Raw genomic sequence first — 21,035 nt, 5'->3', positions numbered from 1 at the left:
GTACAGCGCAGGCTCAGTAGTTGTGGCGCACGGACTGAGTTGTTCCGCGGCCTGTGGGATCTTCCCGGACCAGGGCTCGAACCCGTGTCCCCTGCACTGGCAGGTGGATTCTTAACCACTGGCATGCGAACTCTTTTTTGGGGCATGCATGTGGGATCTAGTTTCCTGACCAGAGATCGAACCTGGGCCCCCTGCATGGGGAACGCAGAGTCTTAACCACTGCGCCACCAGGGAAGTCCCCGGTCTTCGTATTTTAGATAGTGGAAGATGTATACTCAGTACTCAGTCCAGGATTCTCTAAAACGCAGATGTTTCCTTTGTGATCTCCAGGCCTCTTTTAATTCCTCTGGTGCACAGAATGCCTCTTGGCTCATTCGTGATTCCCAGGCAGTGTGCTGTGACCACCCACGGTGCCAGTGGGGCGTCCCCGCGCTACTGGCAGCACCAGCGGGAAGAGGCAGGTGACTCCAGTCCAGGGCGAGGCTTCGGGATTAGGATTTCGAAGTATGGAAACCTCTGTCCTCTGAAAATTGAGGAGTGATCATAATGCTTGGAGAAACAAGTACCAGACTGATGTTGAACATGGAGAGCTTGCAGGCCACCCCTAACTAGAACAGAACAACCGGCGAGTTCCCAGCACGCCTGGCCCCTGTGTGCACCTTCTCGGGGACCGCAGGTGGGGAGGACAGGTCTCTGCCTGCCCAGGGCCCTCAGGGTGGAGAGGAGGAGCCTGAAGCCTCTGCCTGGGCCAGAGACACAGAGGCTGCCTCCCCAGGTCACCAGGGGTCTTCTCCCTGCGAGATGAGGTCTCTGCCTGCCTGCTGGTGTGTAAGTGGGGTGACCTCAGAGAGCAAGGGTGGGTTCGCCCAGTCCCTTCCCCTGAGAGGGGAGGAGTGGCCTGGGGGGTTACGTATTATTCCCGGGACCCTTAGAAACGGCCCCCGCCTTACCCGTAGAAAGGCCTCATTTGGCCTTTGTCTGAGGCCACTTTTGCTGATTGTCTGTGGTCTGGGTGGAGCCTGTAGGAAGGCACATGTTTGTTTAAACTTACTCTGGAACTCAGCTGATGGATGGGAAGTAAGCAGAATCCTCTGGTTCCCTCAGAGCTGTACTGGGCCTTTGCATTTATTTCCCAACACTTCCTTCCATGCGCCTCTCACTTCCACTCAACCCAGAAGACTGAGGAGTGGCTGCTGGTGGTAAAGATACTGTGGGCCGTGAGCAACCACTGAGGGCCACACAGCAAGGGAGTGGTAGAGGGAGCATTGAGCAAAGGGTACGGAGGGACCTGCAGAGCAGACCTGCTGTGTGCAGGCTGCTGGCTCTTGAGTGTAGGCGTTAGCCATGAGATATCAGTAACACCCATAGTGATGGCCTTGAGTCATCAATGAGGGTGATGCTTTTCAATCCATTTTCTTTCCTTTTTTTTAAACATATGTAAGTTTTTATTATAACAAAAGTTTTAAAAAAATTGAAGCATGATTGACTTACAACATTATATTAGCTTCAGGTATACAACGTAGTGATTAAATATTTCTATACATTACAGAATGATCACCCCCGTAAGTCTAGTTACCCTCTGTCACCATAGAAAGTTTTCCAATATTATTGACTCTATATCCTGTGCTCTACGTTACATTCTCTTGCCTTATTTATGTTATAGCTGTAAGATTGTACCTTTTAATCTCCTTCACCTATTTCACTCATCCCCCCACCCTTCTCAACCCGTCGTTTTTTAAGAAGTCAGGCAAGTAGGTGACTCATTTTTACAAGAGTGCATTTACAATGGTTCAAATTTTAAAAATCTGCTTAGAACCGAAACTTTTTATTACTTTCCAGAAAAGTTGGCTTTTATGAATGACTTCTCAAGAGTGCTTGTTCTGCTACGATCGCCTGTAAGGAGCAATGAGTTTGCCAAGCCCTTTGTGAAACCAGCCTCTGCCATTCAGAATAGAATAGGTCTCTTCCCAGAACTTCTGGATAATAAAGTGATCATAGCTTACACTTGTTTTTATGCTGGTTTCAGAGCACTTTGAGCTGTTTGTTGTATTTCATTTAGCTGTCCCAGGATTCCTCTGAGGTAGACGAGGCAAGTATTTCCACAGACAAGGCCCTGGAGGTGCAGGAGGGCACATGATGGGCTTAGGGGGTCATGTGGCTTGCAGGTAGCAGACCTGGGTTCTGAAGCACAGCGTTCTGATTCCTAGCCCAGTGTTCTTTGCATTCTGTCCTGAGGCTTCCTCTCCTGCCACAGCTTCCAGTGAAGGCTCGCAGAGCCAAGACTTTATGAGAACAACTTTTTTTTCTGATAACAGCTCTGTGCTCCTCTTTCAGCTGCTTCCTGCAGTGCGGTTTTTTGGGGTTTTTTTGGGGTTTTTTTCCCCCCTGAAGATTTTAAAGAACATTTCAAAAATAGAAAAACAGAATAGTGTTGAAAGGTAGCAGAATGCAGCACCCTAGAATATGGCTTTCTGGAGTAAAGATTATTTTGAGCTGACTTTTTTTGAAAAATAGACACAGGGACATTTACATTGATAACTCCATTTGTAAGGGCCTCTCCTTCTCTGTGCCTGGAAGAGAAGGTTGGCTCTAAATCACAAAAGAATCTTGTCAATGGAGATTGGGTTTGCATAAGAAATCCAACTCTACCTTTCTTAACTTGTTTACTCTGCTTTTCCTAGTAACCTCTCATAAGGCTCCCCCCTCCCCCCGTTTAGCTGGAACCTCAGGACTTGTGTTCATATAGGTTTTTCTTGGAAGTACGATATGTCTCATGGAATTCTGATTAAAACCCTTTGTGGTACTTGTAAGTCATTCAGAGCAGGTCTGTAGCCCCTCCAGACTCAGATGCCATGATGATGCAGGAGAGGAGGATAGCAGATGTTTACATGAGGTTAGGTTCTGCATCCAGAATCTTCCAGGGAGAGGGAATTTAAGGCTCCATCCCTAATCTGTTGAACCTAAACCAGTTCCTAGAGGCTGGGCCTGAGGCCTGTGAGTGCTCTTAACCCCTCGAGGTGATGCAGTCACGATGAAGACCACTGTGTAAAAGAGGAGTGAAGACAGATATAGAATCCTGATGGTTATTATTTCTCCAGATTCACTGCTTTTCCTCCTTAGCTCTGTATCTTTCTCAACTCTAACTTTGTCACTTCTTCCCCAGTTTCTAAAAATTAACTGCCTATTCATTTTCCCACAAGCTCACTCATTTGTTTCTTTGTGTGTTAGATGGTTTCTGTTTCCTGTATTTTTTTTCCCCCCTCATGACTCAGAGATGACGGAGTTGGGCAAGAAATATTTAAAGTACATGGGGGAGGGACTTCCCTGCTGCTCCAGTGGTTAAGACTCCGTGCTCCCAGTGTGAGGGGCCTGGGTCCCATCCCTGGTCAGGGAACTAGATCCCTCATGCCACAACTAAGACCCGGTGCAGCCGAATAAAATAAATAAATAAGTAAGCAAGTAAGTAAATAAGGAAAGAAAAAGAAAAGAAGGAAGGAAGAAAGAGAAAGAAAGAACATGGGGAAACATGGAGGAGAAACTGTACATACTGGGGAAGTTCTACCATCAAACTGTGTAAGAAAAAACCCTAAGAAGAAGTAAGAGGTGGGGTTAAATGTGAGGTGCTTTCAGGAGGCTGAATACGAAGGACTCCACCACGAAATATTTGCCTGAGAGATTCCTGTGAAACCTCAAACAATGGGGCTTTGTCGTATTATATTGGGTTGTTTTAAAAATCCTTTATGGTTTTGCAGTTGTGAAGAATTCTTGTGAAGAAATAAGAACTATATTCTCAGTTGGTTTGTGGAAAGAATATTCACTGGGTCATAAGTTGGTGCCATAGATGAAGCGTTTATTGGAGCAATTTTTGACCTTGTTCCTGCTTATCCAGAAAGTTTTCATTTGGTTAGTTCAGGTTTGATAATGAATATTTTTTCAGTTGTTTTATTTCTCACTAGTTGAGGTTTAGGATCAGGAACAGACAGCAGTTTGGAAGCTTTGGGCCATGGACTGACATTACTCTTATTTTTTTAAAAAGATTTATTTATTTATTTCATTTAATTTTTTTGCTCCATTGGGTCTTAGTTGCGGCACGTGGGATCTTCGTTGTGGTGTGCGGGCTTCTCTCTAGTTGTGGCTTACGGGTTTTCTCTAGTTGTGGAGTGCAGGCTCCAGGGTGCGTGGGCTTTGTAGTTGTGGCGTGCGGGTTCCAGAGCACATGGCCTCTAGTTGAGGTGCACGAGCTCAGTAGTTGTGGCACGTGGGCTTAGTTGCCCCACAGCATGTGAGATCTTAGTTCCCTCACCAGGGATTGAACCTGTGTCCCCTGCATTGTAAGGCAGATTCTTTACCACTGGACCACCAGGGAAGTCCCTGGCATTACTCCTTAATGAGACTGTTTGCTCAACTGAGTTATTAAAGATGGTCTCAGTGAAAAAATCATGACGCTTAGGCAGTAGTGACCTGCCTTTATTTTGTACTCTTTTTTGCTGAATTTGTTGCATCTGTCGGTATTCTCTTTGGTGGGTTTCCGACGTTAGGCTCAGACGGAGAGCTGAGTAACAGGAAACAGTGATTCCCAAAGATAATTATAAGTTTTCGGAAAGTTTGGGACGGCAAGTGTTACCACTGGGCTTCTGGTGGAGAGCCCCAGGTTTGTAGGTTGCGGCACTGGGCTGCCCTTGGCCATACCCTGGCTGGGACTGCCCGTGTGTACAGTTTGACATTCTTGCTTCTCTGTGTCAGCCTCCAGATTTCCATCTCAGTAAATTCTAAACAGTGTGTTTTACCATCTACTGTATGAAGGGCTCTTCCATGAGCTCTTAATGCCTCTAGGGGTGAATGAAGGGGCATGCTGAAAATGTAACAGTGAGCCTTTGTGTCCTTGAGAACTGATTATCTGGCTCTGATCTGATGATCTTACTCATCATGATTGTTCAACTAAACAGTGTTATCTTCCTTGTCTGCAGTAGATGAAACCTTCCATGACCTCATGGAAGGCGAGGCAGTTGGTGCAGCCTGTGAACATGTGTGTAGAGCAAGATAGGAGGGTTGGGGTTTGATGTCACACTGATTTGAGGGACGGGGACAGCTTTCTGTAAATATCCTGATTGGGTACTAGTTGGTTGAGCACAAAATGCATGTTAGTTTTGTTTTGCGTTTGGACTTTTGGATTCTCCATCCCTTCCTCTTGCGTGTGGGTTCTTCAGCTTCAGACAGACAGAAGAGAGCTATCAAATTCAACCTGTCATTTGTTTACCATGTCTGTGTCAGTAAGGAGGGATTGCTTAAAAGGAAAAGCCGAGTTCCAGAAAGATTTCCAAACTTTTGGCACTTTGTCTTTTGAGAAGTCTGTGGAGGAAAGGATGTCGAGGGCGGAGGTGTTTACTTTTGGTGACTTGGATTTGTGTTGAGTGTTCGGTTTTCCCTGATGGGGGAGAAGGGTAACTTTCGAGGGGTGACTAGAGGGAGGAAGTAGGTTATGGGGTGGAGTGGCCATTTGGCAGGGTGGGCAAGTGTTGCTGTTTTGCCTTTAGTTTCGGGAAAGAAAATTGCTTTCACTAAGTCTTTCTCAGGAGGTAAGCATCAATGCCTCCGAACTCATTGGTTTAGGATTTTAATTTTTGCCTTGGGGAATAGATGATTGGTAACATTTCTTCCAAACCAGCAGCTGCAGTGTATGGCGGATGGAGAACCATGGATGACATCATTTTTTAGCTTGGCTTCTGTCCTGTTTAATGTTGGACTCCAAGGAACATCCCAGCTTCTAGTGGGTAGAGACATATTCACACAGCGCCCCCTGGGGCTGAGAGCCTGCGAACCTCCCAAGCTTTGTTTCTCTGTGGTACTCCCGCAGAAGCTGGGCTGCATTCTCTTGATCTCTGGACATGTGGAGTTTGGGTTGGGAAAGAGCGGATGTGTTTATGCCAGTGTCTCATTTCATAAAGTCTCTTAAAACAGAAGGTGATGGCAAGAGCCTGTCTCCTGTACATGAACCATCTTGACTTTCTGTTGGGCTGGGACATTGAGAGCACAGGGGGCAGGGGCAGGCTGCCAGCAGGGCTTGTTCATATGGAAGCAGATTTCTTACCCTTCTTCAGCTTATCTTCGGCTAAGACTTACTTGGTATTTTGCCAAATGCTTTCTAAAGCACCGGTTGTAATATTTATTGAGCATCCACAGTGTACGAAGCACAATGTACCTAAGGCTTTATTGTCTGTGTAAAATTTTTGCTTAAGGTTAAAACTGCTGTCTGCTTGTGTTATAGAAGATAGTGGATATGTGGATTTTTCTTTTAGATTAACCATGAATGTTGCGTTTTGTCAAAACGCCTTTTTAACAAGTAATGATAAAAGTAAAGCTTGTGTTAAGAAAAACTGGTTTGGCTTGTGTTTCTAATTAAGGCTTTTTTTCTTTACTTTTAGGAAAGCACCAGAGTAGTTCAGCCCATAATTTTGGGGAAAATTATTGGTTATTTTGAAAACTACAATCCCACTGATTCTGCTGCTTTGTACGAAGCCTACGGCTATGCCGGAGTGCTGAGTGCCTGCACGCTCGTTTTGGCCATCCTGCACCACTTATACTTCTATCACGTTCAGTGTGCGGGGATGAGGTTAAGAGTAGCCATGTGCCATATGATTTACCGCAAGGTAAGTGTCATCCGGTACCAAGGTGTGTACCTTTCCTGAAGTATCAGAAGCCTTTTGGGAAAGTTCTCTGTAAAGCAAAAATTTTATAACTAGTAAAAATTGTGAACCACTACATTGTACACGTGTAACTCGTATAATATTGAACATCAAGTATACTTCCGTAAAAAAGTAAGAAAAACACATTGTACCCGGGAAAAAAAATTTTTTTTTAATGACTGTACTCACTTACACCATACTACAGAGGCTTGCTATTTGCATCAAGCCAATTTTGTTGTTTAAGCAAACCTTACAAAAATGTAATGAAAAGATCTGTGTTGAGATCAGGTCAGGGCTGCTTTTGATAACTTTCTTTCACAGTCCACTGCATAATATGCAGTAAATTTGTAATGAAGTCTATAAGCATCAGAGTTATCAAGTTGATTTTTACTGTTTTCATGCCTAAATCTCATAGTGGTATTTATGGAGACTCTGTTGTTGTTCATGAAAACCTTTATTTACACAAAGTTGTATTTAATAGTAAGCTTCAGTGATTGGATCTATAAAATTAAATCTAGGAGAAAAGAATGTATTTGAGAAAGGGAATGTTTACATTTTTAAGTGACCCATCTAATCATATTCATTATAATTATGTTAACTAAAGAAAAATGTAAATGGAGTCCATGCTACATAGAGACTCACTCATTGTGTTGTAGAGTTGTGATTGTTCATAACAGTATTAAAGAAAATAGGTGTTTGGGATAAAACTTGAAATTTTTCATTGTTTTTAGTAATTTGGGGGAGAATTCGTTACCGTTCATTCAAAGTCTTTTTCTTAATACATTTCCCTTTTTTCTTTAGTATGTATTATAGCAGTTTTAATAAGACCTGGTTTGATGTTTTCAGTGCTTTTGTATTGAGAAATGCCCATACAATTATTCCATAGATTACCCTGGTCTTAACTAGTATGAAAGGTGTAAGGATTTCAGGTGTCTTTACAAAGGAATTGCCACAGATACACCAGTGTCAAGAGCTGAAGGGCTCTTTATAAACTTGATCCTGGATATCTCTTTTCCCTATTTACTTTCTTAAGAATTTTCATTTGACTGTACTGTATACTTGAAATTTACTGAGATAGCAGATACACACGCAAAGGACAACTACATAATGGACACGTTAAGTGGTTTTACTACAGTAATTATTTCCCACTGTGTATTTATATCAAAGCAACATGTTAATACACCATAAATGTATACAATTTTTATTAAAAAATAATTAAAATCGTCCTTGAAAGCCAAAACCAAACAATTTAAATTGAAATTTTCACTTCTTTTACCTAGTTGCTACTTATTTAGACCTTCTGTTTCTTGGGAGTACTTTTCTTGGCAAAATGGAAGATGTGTCATCATCTTTTCTTGAGCAGAGTCTTGTGAGTCTCGGGGGGTCTGTGAACCCAGGGACCTGGCATCTCACTGTCTGTGTTTGGCTACAGCATCTGAGCCGGTTTCCTCCTGGGTGACGTGGAAATGGCAGTGGTGCCCGTACACTCTAGTCAGGGGTCTTCCTTGTCGTTCATCATCATCTTTGTTATTCTGTGTCACCTTCTACTATTTAGGAGACGGATACTCAGATTGCCACAAATTAGCTAGATGCTTGTCTTTCCAGATCATGCTTAGCTCCCATAAATAAATAGGAAATGTCACCAGAAGTGCCCTGTGAAAGCCTTTCATTAGGTCTGATGGTTCAGTCAAACAGAGCGCTCTTTGCTGCACAGGTGAGCCATTGTCTACCTGTTTTTCTTCCTCTTCCCACTAACACTTGGAAACGTTGCCGTTGGGAAATCTGATATAATCTGGCACATTTGCTTAGATGAATGTAAACATGTCCCAAAGCCATTAATTTGCTGGCTTGATTAGGGTAAGAGAATTGTTCTTTACGAAGTCAGCTATTGTTGGGATTATACCATAGACGTGACCTGAAATTCCAGAAACATGGGAAAGACCAGTTTCCTCATGCACAGCCTTACATCTAGGATCCTGCTCAGGCGTAGAAATATGACACTTCTTAGCAGGTTACAGGTGGGCTCGTTCCTTAGGGGAAAAGCTGGTGCTGCAGAGCAGCTCTGAAAAGCCCCTCTGATCTTTGGGGTTTATGCTTACGCCCCCCGCCCCTGCTAATCCCTGGTCCTGGGGCGAAGTCAGGTTGGGTGTTAGGAATGGAATGGCTGCTAAGTCACAGATGTAACTTTGAATGATCTTGTGGGATGTATCATATATAAGAATGACTTGTCGTTTATCTACCTTTCAGCTGCTTTGGTAAAATTACTTTTGATCACTGCTTTTTAAAAAAATTGTAGTAAAATATACACAACATCAAATTGTCCATTTTAACTCTTTTTATGTGCACTGTTTAGTGACATTAGGCACATTCACATTGTTGTGCAGCCATCATCGCTATTTGTCTGCAGAACTTTTTCATCTTCCCAAACTGAACCTCTGCACCCATTAAACACTTAACTCCCCACCCCCTCTCCCCTCAGCCGTCACCATTCTACTTCTCTGTATGAATTTGACTGCTCTAGGTGCCTCATAGAAGTGGAATCATACAATGTTTGTCATTTTGTGTCTGGCTTATGTCATATAGCACAATGTCTTCAAGGTTCATCCATGTTGTAGCAGGTGCCAGCATTTAATTCCTTTTTAAGGCTGAATAATACTCCATTATAGGTTTTGTGTATCCATTCATCTGTCAATGGACATTTGGGTTGTTTCTACCTTTTGGCTATTGTGAATAATGCTGCTGTCAGCATGGGTGTTCAAATATTTGTTCAAGTCTATGCTTTCAGTTCTTCTGAGTACATCCCCAGGAAGTTGAATTGCTGTATTATATGCTAATTTTATGTTTAGTATTTTGAGGAACTTCCATACTCTGTTCCACTGTGGCTACATCATTTTACATTCACACTTGATCATTGATTTTTCTGTTTAACTTGAGGACTAAATGAGAAGTTTTTATGAACTGTGACATTTTGTTTGGATCAGTGGCTCCAGTTGTTGGTCTGTTGAAACAGCTCATGATGGTCTCTTCATGTTCCTCAAATCTCTAGGGCATTTTTTCGAACTTCTTACCAAATAAAGGGATTGTGGAACACGGGCTCTGTTTTTTGTAAAGTCAGCAGACTGGCATTACAAACACAGGTTCCTCAAAGGAATAGTGTTTTAAACATTATATTCACTCATTTTAGAAAATCGCCCTCAGTCCCTGGTGATATTCCCAGCATGAGTTGCTATCACCTTTACAGTGAGACCAGTGTCTTAATTCCTGTCTTTGTTTTTGGTTGGGACAGAGAAGAAGGAGAACTCATCCAGCTTCAAATCTCAAAGGGTAACTTCCCCAGCTCAGAGCATGGGAGGTGGGCCCGGGCTGGGGGAAGATGGTAATTTCAAGCAAGCTGAGCCTGGCTTGAAGACAGCTGTTGATCTCCAACCCCAGTCAGTAGTGAGAATGTATCTCCCAGTTTCCAGTCCTGACCTTGTCTTCGTGCCTGAATGTTACAGGTGTTCTGACCTGGGGCAGACAGCATGATAATCTCACTAAGCAGGTTGATCTTGTCGTATGGCACAGAAATTTTATGTATTATAAAATGCATAGGGCACAGATACCTTTCCTTAAGAGGCTCCTTAATAGCCTAGTGGACTGTAGGTTTCCTGACTTTGTGTGCAGTTTGTAGAACTGTGGCCGTTCCCCATGGTGGGTCCCGATGATGGGTTGGTTTGCTCTGTCTGAACGCCAGGTAAAGCCAGAGCGGATAGTCATGGAGATCACTGAGTGTTCTCTGCTGCTTGTTACCCAGTGCAGACTTACTTGCAGAATCTAATTAGTTTGAGCAGATTTCTTTTTGTGGCTGAAATCATCACTCTCTTTAGTGTTACCCAAAGGATAGTTTGCAGGAGAGATTTGTCATTCTTTGTTTCAGCTTCTAAGATGAGTTGACTCGCTGCAAACACCCTAATTTCCCTTTATCCTTTATTGTAGACCTGTCTTACAAGAATTTATGTACAGTTAATCCTGGATATTTGTAGATTTTGTGTTTGCGAATTTGCCTACTTGCTAAAATTTATTTGTAATTCTAAAAATCAGTACTTGTGGCTCTTTCATGGTCTTCTGTGGGTGTGCACATAGTCTCTTAAGTTTTTTGTCATCTGACATGCATATTCCCAGCTGGGGTGAAAACAATATGTTCTTGCTTTCATACTATGGAACAGATGCCCTCTTTTTGGTCTACTTGGTGCCTTGCTTTCCACATTTTTGTATTTCTTGGGGTGTGATTTTGCAGTTTAAAATGGCCCCTAAAGAGGGCTGAAGTGCTGTCTGGTGTTCCTAAGCTGAGGAGGGCTGTCATGTGTCTTACGGAGAAAGTATGTGTGTAGGTGAGTAAGCTTGCTTCAGGTATGTGTTATAGTGCTGCCGGCTGTGAGGCCAATGTTAATGAATTTACAACAGCGATTAAATAAGGTTAAGTAGAAACATACGTAAAACAAGGTTATGTGAGTATTGAGGAGATGGTGAAGACGTTGTTCCCAAAGGCTGCCAAGACCCTAGCCCTGTATTTCCCTCAGGAGCGATGAATATTCACTAGTTCACATTCATCGTGACTGTAGACCATGAACATTGTCAGTAATGAGAATCGACTGCTGACTCAAGGAGGTTGTTTCTATAGATCAGCATCCTGCCTAGAGAAATATTCTTACTTACCTCAGATCTATTTTCAATCATCTAAGTGATGTAGTTCTATTTTCAGTTTGGGGGGACATACATGCTCGTTGTATCCACACTATTTCTATTTCATGGTTTCAGGTAACCATCATCTTTATGAGTGAAAGACCCTTTCTCTTTCCTTTAATCCTGCCTCTTAAGACTCCCTCCTCCTCTCAACCATTTTATTTCTTTTTCAGACACTTCAGCTCAGTCATATATATATGTTTATAAATTTATTGATTTATTTTTATTTTTGGCTGCGTTGGGACTTCATTGCTGAGCGCGGGCTTTCTCTACTTGTGGAGAGGGGGTTTCTCGCTGCCGTGGCTTCTCTTGTTGCGGAGCACGGGCTGTAGGCGCGCGGACTTCAGTGGTTGCAGCACGTGGGCTCAGTAGTTGTGGCTCACGGGCTCTAGAGCACAGGCTCAGTAGTTGTGGCACATGGGCTTAGTGGCTCTGTGGCATGTGGGATCTTCCCGGACCAGGGCTCGAACCCGTGTCCCCTGCATTGACAGGTGGATTCTTAACCACTGCGCCACCAGGGAAGTCCCAGCTCAGTTACATTTTAAGATCAGTGGTCAGGACTGCAGGCATCCTTTCTCACAGAGCCTAAGCAGGAAGTAGAAGGAGGCCTTCCAGGGTACAGGGGGTGACCAAGTTTACAGACTCCTCCGAGCGATGTCTGCTGTCCTGTGCGTAAATGGAGCCTGACTTTAAAAAAATCTATGCACTGAGTGTGCTAAGTGTGAGCAGGGAAGGAAGGGTTCAGCCCCTGCAGCACCTCCCTCTTCATCCCACCCTTCCAGTTTCATCTCCCTCTGAATTTGCTCCTTGGAGTGTGGAAAGCAGAGAGTAGAGAGCTTTGTCACTGTCTCAGCCATGTGATGTTGTGTTCATAGTTCTCAGAACTTTTGTTTTTATTTAAAGCTAATTCTGTTTCGGTACAGACAGTATATTGCTTTAAATTTAGACTGGACAATATGGAATGACAGATGTTCAACTGACTTGGGCTTATGAAACAGCAATTTCGTATGGTTCAATCTGATATCTTGCTTACTAGTCTGTGGTTGTATTATATTTTCTTTCTGAAAATATTGAGGGGCCAGCATCTTGAGTATTGTTAAAGTGAAACAGTGCGGTATTTATGGAAATAGAGTGAACTCCCTTGAAGCACGTGATACTTTGTTTGGACTTTCTCTTCTAATGGTATCTTCTAACTTTCTGACAAAATTAGAGTGAACTAGTAATGCTTCTTACACTCTTCCACACTTTTAAAATATTTTAAACACACTTTTTTCCTTATTTCTCTTTTATTTCTGATATAACCTTGAATTGGGTCTGTGCATCTTGTGAAGAGTTAATCTCATCAGGGGGCAATTGGCAGCTGTTCTAATTTGCTGGGGGAGCTAAGAGGAGCCAGTGGGTGAAGGTTTAATTTTCTGCGGGTACTCCTACCTAACAAAGCAGGTTAAGGAAGGAGAGGAGAGACCGTTTGGTTTAGCTTTGTTCGAAGGGGATGTTTCCGCTGCTGGAGAGTAACGGGTGTCAACTGTATTCTGCCTCCTGATAACTGTCTGCTGTGTGGGGTGCGGTGCAAGGTGGAAGCGAATGCTTAGCTCAGTGGTTCCCGAACTGCTGCACGATGGATTCATGAAAATTTAAAAACAACACTGATACCCGGGCCTTCTCCGCAGGCATTCCATTTTAATTGGTACGGGGGGAATCTTATTTTATTTTAGTTTTCGCATGCAGCATGTGGGATCTTAGTTCCCTGACCAGGGATCGAACCCGTGTCCCCTGAGTGGAAGCGCAGAGTGTTAACCACTGGACCGCCAGGGAAGTTCTTTTTTTTTTTTGTATGGGGGGAATTTTAAAAGATGCCAGGTAATAGCCATAGGCCTCAAATGCATGTTCAGCTTAATTTTTTTTCTTATGTCTTATAACCAAGATCTTCCAGTACATAGGGGTGTCATGCGGGCTGCGAGTTTAGCCTTTCTCAGCGGAGATGCCCTTTCGAAACTGCGGCCGTAGACCTGAAGGGTGGTGGCTGTTCTACAGCCCTCCCGTGTCTCAGATTCCGCGCCGGGAGCCTCGTGTGCGCCGAGCCGTCAGGTGTTGAGTCAGGCGCACGGGCATTTTGTAGAAGACGTTGTGGCAGGTCGGATAGGGTAGAAGACTGTGAGCGTGGACCGTGAGGACAGCCAGACCTGAGATCCAGTCCTGATTCTGCTGTTGGCTAAACTGTGAGTGAACTCACTTCTCAGGCCCTCAGTTTCCTGAGTTTAAACATTGGAGTAGAGAATATCTGCTTCATGGGGTTTTTTGAGCATTGGATAACATAACTCCTGCAAAGCACTTTTTACGGAAGTCATTTATTAAATTTGGGAGGGTGGGCGTCGTAAGCATAACAAGACTCTGTAGTTTGACTGCTTTTGTATGAACCCCAGCTTCCCTCTTTGTAGATGTTTGCCTTAGGCAAACTGCTCTAAGCCTTAATCTCCTCGTTTGTAATAGTACCCAACTCTTAAGGTTGCAGAGAGGATTAAATGAGTCAATCTGTGTAAAGCATTTAATACAGTGCCTGGCATTTAGCTAATGTTCAAACATTCCTATCGTCTTTATTATTGGCACTCAGTCACAGAAGGGTCAAATACAAAATATAATCAGATGAAATAGCAGTACGGGTGCTAAGTGGTACACAAGTGTACAGACTTAATGGTTTAGGAAAGGATCCCTCCAGTTGGTGGAGGGGATGTCTGTGTGTTTGTGTATGTATGTCTATGTGTATGCACATAGGGGGGGCGTTGCATGCATTGAGCAGTGTTGAGATGGAGAATTGAAACAGTTTATTCAGGGAATTGTGGAAGCACAGTTGGCATAAAAATTTAGGAGAGCATTAGGCTCCAAGGTACATCTAGAAAGGAATACAGGGACCAGGTGATGGAGAGCCTTGATCATGAGTTTAAGGACCTTGGATTTATTTAGTTGGCAGAGGGGAACCCCTGGAAATTTTTAGTAAGGTAGTAAATGATCAGAGCAGTGATTTAGGAAAATGCACCTGACGCCTATTGTACATGGCCATGCATGAAGTTGCAAGGGACCCTCATGGAGATAATGATTGGAAAGGAAGTCAGATCTGGGAGATGCAGTCTGAGTATCTTACAAGCCATTCATTCATTCATTCTTTCATTCATTCATTAACTCTTAACCATTTTGGCTATTTGGTGAAGCATTTAGTTCTCAATAACTGCTCCTGATATCCCACAGATGAGAGTAGTAGGTCATTGTAAGAATATAATAATGTCTTATTTCATCTCATGTATATGTGAACTGATCTAGTACAATAGTGGGCAGAAATACATGTTAGACAAAATAGCAAAATGAGTTAGTATGTAGACCTTTTAATTCATTGCAATATTCATGAGAGATGGAGAAAAGAATAGAAAGGAGCCAGATCTGAGCGATTAGTTATAGAAGGGGAGAAAAGTGTTGGTTAGGAAATCATAGTTCTAATAGGAATCCGCAAAGCTATCAGTCTCTTAAGTATTGCTGTTTTTGCTTACCATTATTCCAAAAATTTGGGAGGAAATACCCCAAATGCCATCATCCTATATATAATGGCAGGTATCATTTTGCAGATTCTTCTCCAGTCTTTATCTAGCCACACATATCCATACATTTACAGTCTTATTATGTATACAGCTTGTGTCCAGTTTTGTCACTGTATTGACTGCACTCTTACCTCCTCACTGGCTGCATTGATAGTCCATCAAAGAGACTCCCCGTGTTTGCTAGTCTCAGGGTAAAAGATGTCTATATTCATGGCCTTACACGGAGTGTCTCTTTGGTCCATGTTTTGGGATATGCCAAAGTTACCTTCAGATGGGATTTTTTGTTGTAGTCGTTTATGGGAGACTGACTATGGCAGCGCACTGTTCCACTTGAGCTGTGCCGTTCTCATAGTGACAATGTAAGTCCCCCCTGGAGGTGGGCTGTGTGTGACCCAGGGTAACAGGTTTTAACTAGCTAGCCAGTTTGAAAGCAAATTGGCAATACTTGCTTCCTTTCAAAAATTCCCCAACAACAACACAATAAAATTCCTACACCCTTTCATCAAAAGTTAATGTAACTAAATTCCTAAGTTTGGGGTATACGATACACTGTTTAATACTGAGTCTTCTGTTTTCATGTAACTAAAGTTCTGCTCCTCTTCACTATTTTTTAATCAACTCGAGTATTTTACATAAATGCACACATTTGTGCATTCAATTTTTGACAAATGTATACACTTGGAATGTATGTATAGCAGTTTCTTTAAATCTTTCAAAATCGAATGTCTGGGTCAACTTTGTTTTTATTATGAAGAGTGCCTTCTTTTTTGCGTGTGTTACATTTTAAAATTTCTTTGTATGTCTAGGACTTTTACATTGTTTATTGGACGTTATGAAAGCTCCCTTGTAGGTTTGCATTCTGATGTTCTTCTGAAGAGTGTTGAATTTTGCCCAAATCTGTCTTTGAACTTGTGTAGGCTTGGTTTGATGCTTTTTTAGGTTAGATCTTTGGAAGTCCTAAGGTGTTTTTCCCAAGCTTGTCTAACATGTGGGACTCCACCTTCACGCCCCATGTTTCTTGTGGGTCTTCTTAGGCCTTGGTGTTAGTCTTTTCTAGGACAAGTCTAGAGTAAGTCTGTTTTAGAGGAGGGTTTCTAAACCTCGGCAGTACTGACTGCCATTTAGGGCTGGATATTTCTTTTTATGTGTTTGTGTTAGGGGGACGGGGTGAAGAGTAGGGGGGCTACCTTGTGCCCCGAGGCTCCCAAGATCCTTTTTTTTTGGTAAACCTCTGTACTGGCTGGCGTCTTGCCCTGGAGGAACCTGCCGGCTGCTCCAGCTGACTCAGTCTCTGGCCTCTGCCTCGGCCCCATGGGGCTCCTGTGCTGTTTGGACCTCAGTTCGCTGCCACAGCTGTGAAGTGGCTGAGAGCCAGGGCAGTGACCGTGTTCACCTCGTGGGTGTCCCTTTTCTCAAGGATCAGTCTCGTACTGGCAGTTATCCAGTGCCTACCCATGTGGTGGCAGTGGAAGTGGGGCTCTTCCACTATCAGCTACTCAGCCATTCATCAGAGCAGCAGTCTCTCCACGGCTTTTAATAGCTGGATATTTATGAGCCTTGAGGCTGGGCACTCTGTGTACAGTGCAGGGCACGGTAGTTTGACCTGCAGTAGAGACCTGTTCTAACTTCTCGCTGAACAGATAAAGGGTGAGGGCTTATGCTAGGCTGAGGTTCACCAAATTCTGGTGCGAGTCACTTTTGTGCTTAGTTAAAAACCCAGAACCTCTGTCTAATCCCAGACCTACTCCCTTGGAATTTTTTTAAGGAAGAAGCCTAAAAATCTGTATTATTTAATCTGTGCCCGAGGGATTCTTATCATCGAGAAAGTATGATGATACTTTCAGCAGACTGGAACGGGGCAGGGGAAGATGTGATGCCCTCTTGGAAAGGGAAAAGAGCAGCATGAATATTCTGCGTTCCTTTCCCTTGGATCTGTGCTGTAATCATGACTCAAACCTACCTGTCTATCTATCTATCTATTCATTCATTCATTCATTTCTTCCTTCCTCCCTTCCTCCCTCCCTCTCTTCCTTCCTTCCTTGGGTGTCTCACTGCAGTGGCCTCTCATGTTGCGGAGCACGGCCTCCAGGCACGTGGGCCTCAGCAGTCGTGGCTCGCAGGCTCTAGAGCACAGGCTTAGTAGTTGTGGCGCACGGGCTTAGTTGCTCCGCGGCATGTGGGATCCTCCCAGATCAGGGCTCGAACCCGTGTCCCCCGCATTGACAGGCGGACTCTCAGCCACTGCGCCACCAGGGAAGCCCCTCATACCTATTTTTAAAAATTCTAATTAGTTAAACAATTTTTTTTTTGTCTGAATATGTTTTTATTTCTCCTTCATTCTTTATAATATTTTGCTAGGTTTACAATTTTAAGTTGGTGGTTATTTTCGTTTAGGTCTTCAAAGGTAATTTTTTAAAAAAAATAAATTTTATTTATTCATTCATTCATTTATTTATTTATTTTGGCTGCGTTGGGTCTTCGTTGCTGTGCGCGGGCTTCTCTAGTTGTGGCAAGCGGGGGCCACTCTTCATCGTGTTGCATGGGCCTCTTACTGTCACGGCCTCTCTTGTTGCGGAGCACAGGCTCCAGACGCGCAGGTTCAGTAGTTGTGGCTCACGGGCCTAGTCGCTCCACGGCATGTGAGATCTTCCCAGACCAGGGCTTGAACCCGTGTCCCCTGCATTGGCAGGCAGATTCTCAACCACTGCGCCACCAGGGAAGCCCCACGATGCATTTAAAAAAAATGTTGATAGAAGTCTTTTTTTCCTCCCCCCTTTTGGGGGGCCTAGTTGATTTGTATTCTCATTAAGATTATCTTCTCTTGCCGAACCCTAAAATGTATATTTATGCATGTTCTTGGATCTCCTTTCTCTCCCTGTCATGGGGTTTTCAGCACTCTCCATGGTTTTCCTTCTTCCTGTTGCCCTACTAGCTCACCTTTGCCACAGCTGTTTCTGTGTGGTTCATCTTTCTGTTCACTTCTCTTGCTTGGTAAACCAGTCATCAGGGCTTCTCTTTCAAACGGAGCAGTTGGTGGTGGAAGGGTCTAAGGGTAAAGGGTCTTTCAGCCAGTATCTTGGAATGTGACCTCACTCTGAACATACGTCTATGAATTTGCCTTATCTATTCCTTGCATTTATATCATAGACTTTATTAATTAAACTGTAGTCATTTTCCTAAAACAGTATATATTGACCACCATCTCAGTCATGTAAACACCTATTTTTAGTTCATTGTTTCAGGTTTTCTGGGATGTTCTCAAGAACCTCGGGCACTTCCGGCCCTTCCACAATGGGGAGTAGTATTTAGCATGCTGTATGGTCACCAGTGAAGGGTTTGACAGTCTTGGTGGCAGTTGTCAGAATGGGGGCCTGGCCATATTCTGCTTGTCTTCACCGTGCAGGAGCTCTAGGGCTTGGGGGGGGTTCCCAGGGTACTGCCTCAGGGACTCATCCCCCAGAGGGGATGAGGTCAGAGAATGTGAAGAAACTCCTCCTGAGGAGTTCACGTCCTTAGCCTGACCTTGGGGTAGATATCACAGGCTCCCATCCCCCAGTGGTTCTCGTGGTCCGCATTATGACTCTCACGTTCAGAGGCTCACTTGTCAGCTCTGTATACATGGCGTTCTGGCGAATCCAGTAGGTGCTGTGGTATAATGGTAAAAGGTGGCCAGCAGAATTTAAACGAAAGCTAACAGTTCTTCCAGGAGGTAAATGCCGCATCCTTCAGAGCTTACAGAGAGCTTCTGAGTAGTGGTGCTGGCTTGCATGCCAGCCATGGAAAATCAGGCCAACAACAAAAAAAGGCAATGGAGTTGTCAGATGAGAGAGCAGCATGTGGTTGATCTTGCATTGACTTTGTTTTTCATTTCCTTCAATCAGTTTTTTTCCTACAGAACCATAGAGGGAATCTGTTTAGTTTTATAGAGGTCACTCGTGTTCATGGGGGTGGAAGATATTAGGCAGAGTTTGGCTTCTTCCCTCAAAGCAGAGATTAATGGCTTTAGATTATGCAATCATGAAAGTAGGTGTGACAGCATTACTAAGCACCTCTGGGCAACAATATGGGAAAAATACAGCAGTGTTCTGCTTTAGGTGAGCTAAACATATTCTCACCCTAGTTGCCTGTTGGAGGAATACCCAATGTACCTAGAAACTGCATTATCTGACAAGCTCAACTCTGTGGGGTAGGGCCGTGACCCAGGAAGTAAGCCAAAAGTGCAAAATAAGTGACACAGTGCCTGTTTTCTGTTCTGAAAGTCCTTTAGGTTCTTACTCAGAGCCTGTTTACTCTGACTCACTTACAGTTTTACGAAGCCATATCCTAGTTTAGAAACAGCAGTAAATGGTGAGATAGTCTCTTGAAGGGATAGCCTGACGGCAAGGGACAAGATAGAATTACAATGTATGAAAACCCAAAAAGCATGGCCATTTTGGGCACTGCGTAGGAGCGTCTACACACTGAGGATCATTGGCATTGGAAAAGAGTCATGTTAGTGGTGAGGAATCTTCATCGTGAGGATGGTGAAGTACAGCTCCCATCTTCTGTTTTAAAGGACTACTGGAGAACGGTTTGGGGAGCGTTTCTATTAAAATGAAGATTGGATTCTTAAAGGGATAATACTTTTCACCAGTCTGGAAAACTCAATTCTGTGGAAAGAACATTCTTTTCTCCTCTGCTCCTTTGATGGTTATATTTATCTGCCCACACTTAGGTTTTGTGTTTCACGAAGTCTGCTGATTTAAAATAATTGAGGAAGGACACACTGTTTATTTTTCAAATGAATGACTAATGTTTCTTGCATTTCTTTTTTAAAAAGTTGAACAAAATCGATGTTTTGGCCTAGATTATAGAGTTCTCTTATGACCCCATATGTAATTTACCACCCCCTACCCCCCATGCCGTAGGAACCCACCATAAATGGATCCTTGCTTGGGTGGAATTCGCACTTCGCAATTCATAATATTGTTCTTAAAGGCCATGCGGATTCTAGTATAATCAGTAATTAGATATTCAGATTGTTTTCCAGTTTTTATATATTAACAAACAGCAGCGCAATGAACCTGATTAAAGCTAAACCTTTGGAGACATCGTTAATTTCTCAGGGTGTATACATTTTAAGCCGTTTGATATACCAGATTTCCTTCTAGAGTTAACTGTTTGCGTTCTCTTTAGTGAAATGAGATGGCCCTACACCCTTGCCAAACGTGGATGTCACATTTTGAGTTTCTTTGAATTTGAGTATTTGCGAATTTTCATTAGCCTTTTGTGTGTTTTGTAGTGAATTTCCTGTACATGTTCTTCGCCCTTTAAAAAAATTGGTAGGCTTTTATAATATAATTCTTATCTATATTTAGGTGTTCTTGATTTATTAAAGATTAATAGCTTACTAACTAATTTAGCATCTGACATACATGGTGCAAATTTGATTCCAGTTTGTTTGCCTTTTATTGTTCTCATGGTGGAACTATTTTGCTTTCACAAGGAAAACAGATTTAACCAAATAGTATCCCCTTGTAAAATGTCAACTTTAAGGAAATATAGAACCAAAACATTAGCATTAATTTGTATGTTGTTTTTCTCTGCACTGGATGTGACATGTTTTTAACTATAACATAAACATTTTATTAGAACTGAATTTTAATTTTCTAAATTAATGAGGAACAGTGTGTGGACTGAAAAAAAAAAAAAAAAAAGCACAATCTAGAAGTTGAGAGTTATATTTTATTTAGCGGACTCTTTCAGGACCTCAAGCCCTGGAGACAGGACGCTCGGATCATTCTGAGGGGCTACTCGGAAGAGCAAGGGGGTGCCAGGGGCGAGGCAGGATACAAAGGGGTTTGTGCAACAAGGACTGGGTAGTCAGAACATCAAAAGATTACTGTTCATTAAAGAAAACCAGACATCTCAAGGTAATGAAATCAGCACTTTTCTGTGTATAGCAAGATACAAGTCTGGGCTCATTGAAATCGTTCCTTTGACATGCACCCCAGCTATCTGGGGCCAGTATCCTGTGCTTTCTCATCCTTAGTCTCCTCAGGGT

At 43.1% G+C, this 21,035-nt stretch overlaps 1 protein-coding gene across 6 annotated transcripts in view; it reads left to right on the top strand.

Annotated features, from left to right (window-relative positions):
- The window catches only part of ABCC4 (ATP binding cassette subfamily C member 4), a 235,802-nt gene that overhangs the window by 53,722 nt on the left and 161,045 nt on the right, over window positions 1-21,035 (top strand). For all 6 annotated transcript variants that reach the window (XM_059903361.1, XM_059903360.1, XM_059903366.1 and 3 more), the window contains exon 4: window positions 6,423-6,647. In XM_059903361.1, the coding sequence (XP_059759344.1) occupies window positions 6,423-6,647 (225 nt within the window). The remainder of the gene's footprint in view (window positions 1-6,422; window positions 6,648-21,035) is intronic.

The sequence above is a fragment of the Balaenoptera ricei genome, chromosome 18, assembly GCF_028023285.1.
Source record: "Balaenoptera ricei isolate mBalRic1 chromosome 18, mBalRic1.hap2, whole genome shotgun sequence".
NCBI lineage: Eukaryota > Metazoa > Chordata > Mammalia > Artiodactyla > Balaenopteridae > Balaenoptera > Balaenoptera ricei.
The sequence above is the reverse complement of the archived record's forward strand: the minus strand, read 5'-3'. Positions and strand labels throughout refer to the sequence as shown.